General features: G+C 32.3%; 1 protein-coding gene across 4 annotated transcripts; it reads left to right on the forward strand.

Annotated features, from left to right (window-relative positions):
* Nucleotides 1-5747: 5747 nt before the first annotated feature.
* Nucleotides 5748-9116, forward strand: LOC130891997 (uncharacterized). Of its 4 annotated transcripts, XM_057797163.1 has the most exons (12): nucleotides 5748-6030; nucleotides 6155-6395; nucleotides 6478-6567; nucleotides 6884-6958; nucleotides 7018-7143; nucleotides 7201-7311; nucleotides 7370-7456; nucleotides 7518-7748; nucleotides 7841-8056; nucleotides 8164-8229; nucleotides 8392-8467; nucleotides 9026-9116. In XM_057797163.1, the coding sequence occupies exons 1-12, from the start codon at nucleotides 5857-5859 to the stop codon at nucleotides 9033-9035; spliced, it is 1503 nt and encodes a 500-aa protein (XP_057653146.1). In that variant the 5' UTR covers nucleotides 5748-5856; the 3' UTR covers nucleotides 9036-9116. The 4 variants fall into 4 exon arrangements, with proteins under 4 accessions (XP_057653146.1, XP_057653147.1, XP_057653148.1 ...); XM_057797164.1 differs by lacking the exon at nucleotides 6478-6567; XM_057797165.1 differs by lacking the exon at nucleotides 6478-6567 and having other exon boundaries at nucleotides 6155-6380.
* Nucleotides 9117-11204: the final 2088 nt, after the last annotated feature.

The raw sequence follows: 11204 nt of genomic DNA on the forward strand, positions 1-11204 counted from the left end.
AAATTGACTTCGAGATACTATATCTTGGTTACCAACTGTCCGATAATATTGAAAATTTGACAGTTTATAAAGAAATGTGTCATTATTCTAGTGATTTCACTTATAAAATCATTTATTGATTAGTTGAGGAAATTTGAGACAAAGTAGAAGATGTAAAAGATTTTGGTAGTAAAATTGACTTCGAGATACTATATCTTGGTTACCAACGGTCCAAAAATAGTGAAAAATTGACTGTTTACGAAGGAATGTGTCATAATTCTAGTGACTTCACTTATAAAATCATACATTAATTAGTTGATGAATTATGACTAAAAGTAGAAGATGTAAAAGATTTTGGTAGTAAAATTGACTTCAATTTACTATATCTTGGCTACCATCGGTCCGATAATAGTGAAAATTTGACAATTTATAAAGAAATGTGTCGAAATCCTAGTGACTTCACTTATAAAATCATATATTGATTAGATGAGGAAATTTGAGTCAAAGTAGAAGTTGTAAAAGATTTTGGTAGTGAAATTGACTTCAAGATACTATATCTTGGTTACCAACGGTCCGATAATAGTGAAAATTTGACAGTTTATAAAAAAATGTGTCATAATTCTAGTGATTTCACTTATAAAATCATATATTGATTAGTTGAGGAATTATGATTAAAAGTAGAAGATGTTAAAGATTTTGGTAGTGAAATTGACTTCAAGATACTATATTTTGGTTACCAACGGTTCGATAATAGTGAAAATTTGACAGTTTATAAAAAAATGTGTCATAATTCTAGTGATTCCACTTATAAAATCATTTTTTGATCAGTTGAGGGATTATGACTAAAAGTAGAAGATGTAAAAGATTTTGGTAGTAAAATTGACTTCAAGATACTATATCTTGGTTATCAACTGTCCCAAAATAGTGAAAATTTGACAGTTTATAAAAAAATGTATCATAATTCTAGTGATTTTGCTTATAAAATCATTTATTGATCAGTTGGGGAATTATGACTAAAAGTAGAAGATGTTAAAGATTTTGGTAGTAAAATTGACTTCAAGATACTATATCTTGGTTAACAACGGTCCGATAATAGTGAAAATTTGACAGTTTATAAAAAAATGTGTCATAAATCTAGTGATTTCACTTATAAAATCATACATTGATTAAATGAAGAATTATGACTAAAAGTAGAAGATGTAAAAGATTTCTTAACAAGTTGATTCTAGCACGATCTTAAGCTACAAATTGTATTCTTACTTGATGAACTGTGAGAAATATTTTGCGACCTGGTGAGACTTCAAGAAGCGGTTTGAATACCAGGTAATTTTCTAGCAACATACCCTTATTTGTACAATTTGGTAATCCAAACTGAGGATCTATCTAGATCACGTGAAGTTTTCTAATGTTTCATTGGAATAATGTTTGTTTCAATTCAAATGAGTGCAAATGAGATTTCGAAAGTAATTTTGGGAGGCATCGAACCTTATATTCCTTACTTATTTGAAGAACAACCCATGGAACACCCTCGAACCATCAATGAGATCATTATTGAGCGTTTTCTGCAATCAATTCCTGAACCAAAATGTGGAAAATTGTTGCTTCATTTTGGGTAAGTCTTCCTGTTCTATCCATGAGTCCAACTATCAGATTCCGTAGTTTCTTCTTCTAAGTTACGTATTTTCACCAATATGAAGGATTTAGGACTGGTGATAAGGATTTATAGCAACAAGGACATCTACCTCTGAGTAGAAGTCCACAAGCCGTTTAATAAGGTGAACTTTACGTTCTAAATGTACCAGATAGTCCTGTAAATGTCCTGCGAAGTGAATGGTCTAGATAAAAATACAGATTGTCTTAGAAATATCGAAAAGTCGATGTAAAACCGATCGGACGCTTTTCCTTGAAGCTTTTAACAACAATAGACTTGCTCAAGTATTTGAACCGCGCGCGTGGAAATACTGGACACTCACAGATGACGTGGTCTTCAATTTCTTTCTCTTCCATGACCAACGTCTCCTCCTGGTGGTCCTTGATGCCCATAGTGTGGATAATAGACCAGTTCCCAATCGAATTTTGTTATTTGGTAAGAGGGACAGTCGCTGGTGTTGTGTGGACGTTAATTTTTTATTAGCGCGACGCTGATTTATTAATTAAATTATTTAAATCAGGTTTCCGCGAGGCGTTTGTGATTTTTATATTATCGTTATTTTGGGATTCCTATTTTTTTTTTGAATTTAATTAACAATGTTTGTTGTTGTTTGTTTGTTTATATGGTCGTATTTTACTTAATAGTTTCCTTAAAAAAAGTTAATCGTTTATTCGGAATCAACGGTAAATTTGTATTAATTATAATTATTATGTGGTCGATAATTATAATTATACGTTTGTGAGAATTTAGATGAGATAACAGTTCTTGAAATTGATCTTGGGTTACTACTTTTGCGTTTTACCCTGTATAATTTAACTACTAGTCATCGATTTCTTTCTTTGTCTTTTTTTTTTAATTGAATTAAGCATATTAAGCGAAATATTCTATTAGATTTCCGTTGTTAAATGTAAATATAAATTTTTTTACTAGTACTTACTTTTTTTAAATCTTAAATATTACTATTTTTCTCTACGCCTCGTATATAATCTAGATTACTCTAAAATATTTTCAAATTATAGTATAAATAGGCTTAATGATGAATTAGTATCTTGTTGCCTAATACGTTTCACTTTATAGACAAAATTAGAGGATGGTGACGTTTCAATGTTAAAATTGACTTCAAGATACTGTATCTTGGTAACTGACGGTTCCAAAATAGTGACAGTTTATGAATAAATATGTCATAATTCTAGTGATTTCACTTATAAAAGCAAATATATTGATTAGTTGAGGAATTATGATTAAAAGCAGAAGATGTAAAAGATTTTGGTAGTATAATTAACTTCAAGATACTATATCTTGGTTATCAACTGTCCCAAAATAGTGAAAATTTGACAGTTTATAAAAAAATGTATCATAATTCTAGTGATTTTGCTTATAAAATCATATATTGATTAGTTGAGGGATTATGACTAAAAGTAGAAGATGTAAAAGATTTTGGTAGTATAATTAATTTCAAGATACTATATCTTGGTTATCAACGGTCCAAAAATAGTGAAAATTTGACAGTATATGAATAAATGTGTCATAATTCTAGTGATTTCACTTATAAAATCATATATTGATTAGTTGAGGAATTATGAATAAAAGTAGAAGATGTTAAAGATTTTGGTAGTGAAATTGACTTCAAGATACTATATCTTGGTTACCAACGGTCCGATAATAGTGAAAATTTGACAGTTTATAAAAAAATGTGTCATAATTCTAGTGATTTCACTTATAAAATCATTTTTTGATCAGTTGGGGAATTATGACTAAAAGTAGAAGATGTAAAAGATTTTGGTAGTAAAATTGACTTCAAGATACTATATCTTGGTTACTAACGGTCTGATAATAGTGAAAATTTGACAGTTTATAAAAAAATGTGTCATAATTCTAGTGATTTCACTTATAAAATCATTTTTTGATCAGTTGGGGAGTTATGACTAAAAGTAGAAGATGTTAAAGATTTTTCTCTAGTAAAATTGACTTCAAGATACTATATTTTGGTTACCAACGGTCCGAAAATAGTGAAAATTTGACAGTTTATAGAAAAATGTGTCATAATTCTAGTGATTTCACTTATAAAATCATATATCCATTAGTTGAGGAATTATGACTAAAAGTAGAAGATGTAAAAGATTTTGGTAGTAAAATTGACTTCAAGATACTATATCTTGGTTACCAACAGTCCGATAATAGTGAAAATTTGACAGTTTATAGAAAAATGTGTCATAATTCTAGAGATTCCACTTATAAAATCATATATTGATTAGTTGAGGAATTATGAATAAAAGTAGAAGATGTTAAAGATTTTGGTAGTGAAATTGACTTCAAGATACTATATCTTGGTTACCAACGGTCCGATAATAGTGAAAATTTGACAGTTTATAAAAAAATGTGTCATAATTCTAGTGATTTCACTTATAAAATCATTTTTTGATCAGTTGGGGAATTATGACTAAAAGTAGAAGATGTAAAAGATTTTGGTAGTAAAATTGACTTCAAGATACTATATCTTGATTACTAACGGTCTGATAATAGTGAAAATTTGACTGTTTATAAAAAAATGTATCATAATTCTAGTGATTTTGCTTAAAAAATTATATATTGATTAGTTGAGGGATTATGACTAAAAGTAGAAGATGTAAAAGATTTTGGTAGTATAATTAATTTCAAGATACTATATCTTGGTTATCAACGGTCCAAAAATAGTGAAAATTTGACAGTCTATGAATAAATGTATCATAATTCTAGTGATTTTGCTTATAAAATCATATATTGATTAGTTGAGGGATTATGACTAAAAGTAGAAGATGTAAAAGATTTTGGTAGTATAATTAATTTCGAGATACTATATTTTGGTTACCAACGGTCCGAAAATAGTGAAAATTTGACAGTTTATAGAAAAATGTGTCATAATTCTAGTGATTTCACTTATAAAATCATATATCCATTAGTTGAGGAATTATGACTAAAAGTAGAAGATGTTAAAGATTTTGGTAGTGAAATTGACTTCAAGATACTATATCTTGGTTACCAACGCTCCGATAATAGTGAAAATTTGACAGTTTATAAAAAAATGTGTCATAATTCTAGTGATTTCACTTATAAAATCATTTTTTGATCAGTTGGGGAATTATGACTAAAAGTAGAAGATGTAAAAGATTTTGGTAGTAAAATTGACTTCAAGATACTATATCTTGATTACTAACGGTCTGATAATAGTGAAAATTTGACTGTTTATAAAAAAATGTATCATAATTCTAGTGATTTTGCTTAAAAAATTATATATTGATTAGTTGAGGGATTATGACTAAAAGTAGAAGATGTAAAAGATTTTGGTAGTATAATTAATTTCGAGATACTATATTTTGGTTACCAACGGTCCGAAAATAGTGAAAATTTGACAGTTTATAGAAAAATGTGTCATAATTCTAGTGATTTCACTTATAAAATCATATATCCATTAGTTGAGGAATTATGACTAAAAGTAGAAGATGTAAAAGATTTTGGTAGTAAAATTGACTTCAAGATACTATATCTTGGTTACCAACAGTCCGATAATAGTGAAAATTTGACAGTTTATAGAAAAATGTGTCATAATTCTAGAGATTCCACTTATAAAATCATATATTGATTAGTTGAGGCAATTCGAGTCAAAATAGATTTGGGTAATAAAGTTGAATTCAAGATACTATATCTTGATAACCGACAGTCCCATAATGATAAAATTTTGATATTTTTTAAATAAATGTGTCATAATTCTAATGACTTCACTTATAATAAAATATACTGATCACATTAAAAAATAGTAAAAGTAGGAGATGTTTTGAAATTAAAAAAAAAATAAATCTTGATTCACGACCATTTTAAAAATTTAAAAATTCCATAAAAAAACGTGTACTTTTTCAAATTTTTTACAAAATTCCCCATCAATTCGTTCGTGTATACATAAATCTTATTCTACCACTAATAGAAACTCATATTTCTAATAAATGAAATGAAATATTCTATATTTTCGCAATTGAATATTTTTTCAAATCAAAAACGGTATGTATTCATTATTATCCCAATACTACAATTCTCATTACTGAAAGAAAACCGAAATCACGCCGTAAACAGGATGTACATATGCAACTTCATCTGTATTACGATTTGACGTTTCTCCGTTACGTAATCCATCAAAATCGTGACCTCCAAACTATATAAGGAATATTACAATTTACGAATCCACAATTGCGATTATGAAGTGGTTGATATCACTGGTCGTGGGCGCTGCCATCTTCAGCACTTACGCTGAAACGAAACCGAACAGACCCCCGAGTGGTGTAGTGCACAGTGAAGATAACGAAGGGTCGAAACGTAGTTTTGTGTTTAGGGATCAAATCGACGATGGAAAACTAGCTGAAGATTCATCGGTAAGTCCTAATTTTCCTTTCAAACACATCGATCTTCACCAACGTTTCAAATCGATAACCAAAAACTGTTTTTGAGTATTTCGAGATATAAATTTTGAAAAAACGAATTTTGATAATTTTTCAGTCACTGGAAAGGGATGATGATCATGTTCATCAACGAGAAAAACGGAGCTTTGATAAAAAAGGTGGTTTACTTGGAGGTCTTCTAAGCGGAGGCTCGGGAGGAGGCTTCGGTGGAGGTTTCGGAAGCGGCGGAGGTGGAGGAGGCGGAGGAGGCTGGGGCGGAGGCTTCGGCGGAGGTAAAGGAGGCGGATTTGGCGGAGGAGGAGGAGGAGGAGGAGGATTTGGAGGTAGTTCAAGCGGAGGTAACACAAAAATAAATAACTATATTATAACACTATTCACTTTCCTTTAACTTACACTTTTACTTTATCTATATTTTTTTAGGTTGCGTCTACAATTCGAATCCGTTTTTAAATTTCGGTTGTGGTAATTATTTAGACAGAGGCTATTGGGGTAATTTTGGAGGTGGAGGAGGTAATCATTTCTTTAACCTCTTTTATTTCCTTTCGATCAGTTTTTTGTATGTAACAACCGCTAACAAATTCTTAATTTGTATTATTTGGATTTGGAGTCAATTAACAATTTAAAAACATAATAAAAACGGGGTATTGGGGTACGTGGTACGGGGTACGGAACCAGCTCTGTAAACGTCTTTCGTTGGACCACCATAAACCGTTTTGGTTCTATCTCCAAGCATTTAGAACCACCATTGATAAATCTATCTTCTATTGACCAAATAGATACTAAATTTGGTGTTTGCAAATAAGAAATAACGTGTTTCCTTTTCCAGGTTATGGAGGAGGAAAAGGTGGTGCAGGTGGTTACGGTAGCAGTGGATCAAGTGGAGGTGGATCGGGAGCTGGAGGTGAATAAATTTATAACCTATAAACTATTAAAATTTTAATATCGTTATTATCACTAAAGGGTATGGAGGAGGTAGCGGTGGAGGATCTGGCCACGGTGGGGGAAGTGGCGACGGAGGTTTTGGTGGAGATGGATCAGGTAACGGAGGCGGATTTGGAGGACATGGGGGCTCAGGAGAATCTGGAGGTAAAATATAATTTATGTGTTACTATTTTAATAATCTTATATTATATTTTGTTTTAGGATTTGGAGGTGGTAAAGGAGGCGGAGGTGGTTTTGGAGGTGGAGCAGGTAACGGCGGCGGATTCGGAGGTGGTGATTTAGGAGGACATGGAGGTTCAGGAGGATCTGGAGGTAAAATTTGATTTACTTGTTATTCTCAACCAAACTTTACACCAAATAACGTTTTTAGGTTTTGGTGGTAGTAAAGGGGGAAGTTACGGAAGCGGAAGCGGTAGCGGAGGTAGTTTTGGTGGTGGAGATGGAGGCGGAAGTGGAGGTATAAACTTTTCTACGAATTATTCCAATTATCATTTAACATAAACTGTTATTTATTCTAGGTTACGGAAGTAGTGGACATGGAGGAGGTGGAGGTATAGGACAAGGCGGCGGTGGTGGTTTCGGAGGTGGCGGAGGTGCGGGAGGAAGCGGAGGTAAATCTGGAGGTGGATATAGCGGATCAGGTGGTTTCGGAGGTGGCGGAGGTGCGGGAGGAAGCGGAGGTAAATCAGGAGGTGGATATGGCGGATCAGGCGGACACGGAGGTGGTGGAGCGGGAGGACAAGGAGGAGGTAAAAATTTTATATAACGATATGAGTATGAGTACAAAAGTTTTTATACAATCGCATCAATAAAAAATTTAGAAATGAATTTACCTCCTTAGGATACTCCACTGGTTCCGTTGATATATTTGGAGGAGATCAAGGGGGACAAGGCGGTGGTAACGGAGGTGGTTTCGGTTCCGGGGGAGGATATTCGGGGGGTGGTGGTAAAGGAGGAAGCGGAGCTATTATATTCGATGACGGTGGATTCGGTAAAGGGGGAGGAGGCGGAGGAGGTTTCGGAGGCGGAAACGGAGGATACGGAGGAGAAAAAGGAGGTTATTACAACAATCAAAAATTCTATTATAGTTTTTAATGTTTTTTAAGAAAAAAAAAACGTTAAAAATTATTTGTTGACATTGTTTTATATTATGATATGTATTAGGATACGAGGGTGGCAGCGGCGGTTATAGCGGAGGTGGTTATGGGGGAGGACACCAAAAAGGGGGAGGTAAGACCTTGCGATAAAAATATGAGGTCGAAGGGGCTTGTTGGTTTTTTTGCTGATGCACTTTATTTGATTTGATTCATTGCACGTTTTACAACTTTTTTTAATTTATTGCATGGTACGCTCTGTATTATCGGACATTTGAAAAAAAAATATATTTTCCAGGAGGAAGTTGCGGAGGAGGTTGTGGAGGAGGAAAAGGATACGCTAGCGCTAGTGCTAGTGCCACTGCCACTGCTTAGTAAGTAAACATACAGGTTTATATTAAAATTAATGTTACATAACCTCAATTTCATCTCTATTTTATTTAAAGCAATGTAAAAACTCTGCATTCTATTTATATAAAGCCCAAGTCTTTCTAAACTTCGTATTTATATCTTAATTTCATCTTTTATAATGTACGAGCTCGATTGGCTTGGTTTCACTACTTCAACCACATTCTAAACATTAGATTTACTAGTTAAAGTGTATGTGATTGTTTTTTACAAACCGTGGAGTTCAAATATTAGATTTTGATTGTTTTTTTCGATTGATATGAAGATTGAAGAATCAGAGGATAATATACGAGGGAAACAAGAAAAAAGCTTGGACTAGAACAGTTTAATGAAGTGAAACCTAACATTTTATTAAACAACTATCTTTTTATGAGGTCCTTGAAGGGTTTTAAGACTACAGAGAGGGTTATCAGGGTTTGATTGATCAAATAAAAACTAATTAGAAAAACAGGGGTTCGATTTTACGTATCCTATTCTATACTTGTCATTATTATAGTCCTCATTTGTTTTTTTTTGTATTTCAGTGGAAGGTGAATCGCAAAACGGCCATACTAATTGCTTAAGTTTGAATATTTGTTATAACAATAATTTAATTAAATAAATTGTAAATATGAAGTTGTGTTTTTTTACTACGACCGTATATACAGTTTTCTGTGAAGTGGTTTGACGTGATTATGACATGGAACATAGAGTGTGGGCGTGTTTAACTTGTTTCTCTATTGCTCTAACTCTTAAACACGCTCTGTATTCGAAAATTGATTGATCAAGACACCAGTTGAGTATATTGTAACAAAAAATTTGACCTGCTCATCTCTTAGGACTAATTCTTGATCAAAATGCCCAAATAGAGTCTTCTCTATGCTCAAAAAATGATTGAATCAAGGCGGTAGTTGAGTGTATTAAATAAAACTGAAGCTGAGTAATTACTTTGTGTAATTTTTGACCAAAATGTCCAAATAAACCTTCTTTGCTCAAAAATTGTTTGATCAAGACACCAGTTGAGTTTATTGCAACTAAAAACTAACTTGCTGATCTGTTGGGTCTAATTCTTGATCAAAATGCCCAAATAGAGTCTTCTCTATGCTCAAAAAATGATTGAATCAAGGCGGTAGTTGAGTGTATTAAATAAAACTGAAGCTGAGTAATTACTTTGTGTAATTTTTGACCAAAATGTCCAAATAAACCTTCTTTGCTCAAAAATTGTTTGATCAAGACACCAGTTGAGTTTATTGCAACTAAAAACTAACTTGCTGATCTGTTGGGTCTAATTCTTGATCAAAATGCCCAAATAGAGTCTTCTCTATGCTCAAAAAATGATTGAATCAAGGCGGTAGTTGATTATATTACATAAAACTGAACCTGAGTATCTATTGGATGTAATTTTTGATGAAAATGCCCAAATAGAGTCTTCTCTATGCTCAAAAAATGATTGAATCAAGGCGGTAGTTGATTATATTACATAAAACTGAACCTGAGTATCTATTGGATGTAATTTTTGATGAAAATGCCCAAATAGAGTCTTCTCTATGCTCAAAAAATGATTGAACCAAGGTGGTAGTTGATTATATTACATAAAACTGAACCTGAGTATCTATTGGATGTAATTCTTGATGAAAATGCCCAAATAGAGTCTTCTCTATGCTCAAAAAATGATTGAACCAAGGTGGTAGTTGATTATATTACATAAAACTGAACCTGAGTATCTATTGGATGTAATTTTTGATGAAAATGCCCAAATAGAGTCTTCTCTATGCTCAAAAAATGATTGAACCAAGGTGGTAGTTGATTATATTACATAAAACTGAACCTGAGTATCTATTGGATGTAATTTTTGATGAAAATGCCCAAATAGAGTCTTCTCTATGCTCAAAAAATGATTGAATCAAGGCGGTAGTTGATTATATTACATAAAACTGAACCTGAGTATCTATTGGATGTAATTTTTGATGAAAATGCCCAAATAGAGTCTTCTCTATGCTCAAAAAATGATTGAACCAAGGTGGTAGTTGATTATATTACATAAAACTGAACCTGAGTATCTATTGGATGTAATTTTTGATGAAAATGCCCAAATAGAGTGTTCTCTATGCTCAAAAAATGATTGAATCAAGGCGGTAGTTGATTATATTACATAAAACTGAACCTGAGTATCTATTGGATGTAATTTTTGATGAAAATGCCCAAATAGAGTCTTCTCTATGCTCAAAAAATGATTGAACCAAGGTGGTAGTTGATTATATTACATAAAACTGAACCTGAGTATCTATTGGATGTAATTCTTGATGAAAATGCCCAAATAGAGTCTTCTCTATGCTCAAAAAATGATTGAACCAAGGTGGTAGTTGATTATATTACATAAAACTGAACCTGAGTATCTATTGGATGTAATTTTTGATGAAAATGCCCAAATAGAGTCTTCTCTATGCTCAAAAAATGATTGAACCAAGGTGGTAGTTGATTATATTACATAAAACTGAACCTGAGTATCTATTGGATGTAATTTTTGATGAAAATGCCCAAATAGAGTGTTCTCTATGCTCAAAAAATGATTGAATCAAGGTGGTAGTTGATTATATTACATAAAACTGAACCTGAGTATCTATTGGATGTAATTTTTGATGAAAATGCCCAAATAGAGTCTTCTCTATGCTCAAAAAATGATTGAACCAAGGTGGTAGTTGATTATATTACATAAAACTGAAC

The sequence above is a fragment of the Diorhabda carinulata genome, chromosome 3, assembly GCF_026250575.1.
Source record: "Diorhabda carinulata isolate Delta chromosome 3, icDioCari1.1, whole genome shotgun sequence".
In the NCBI taxonomy this organism is placed as follows: Eukaryota; Metazoa; Arthropoda; class Insecta; order Coleoptera; family Chrysomelidae; genus Diorhabda; species Diorhabda carinulata.

What these genes read in the sequence shown, in the direction of transcription:
- LOC130891997 (XM_057797163.1), top strand. Translation starts at nt 5,857, where the DNA reads ATGAAGTGGTTGATATCACTGGTCGTGGGCGCTGCCATCTTCAGCACT. An exon ending in AACTAGCTGAAGATTCATCG is followed by an intron (nt 6,031 to 6,154) that starts GTAAGTCCTAAT and finishes ATAATTTTTCAG; the next exon opens with TCACTGGAAAGGGATGATGA. An exon ending in AGATGGAGGCGGAAGTGGAG is followed by an intron (nt 7,457 to 7,517) that starts GTATAAACTTTT and finishes TATTTATTCTAG; the next exon opens with GTTACGGAAGTAGTGGACAT.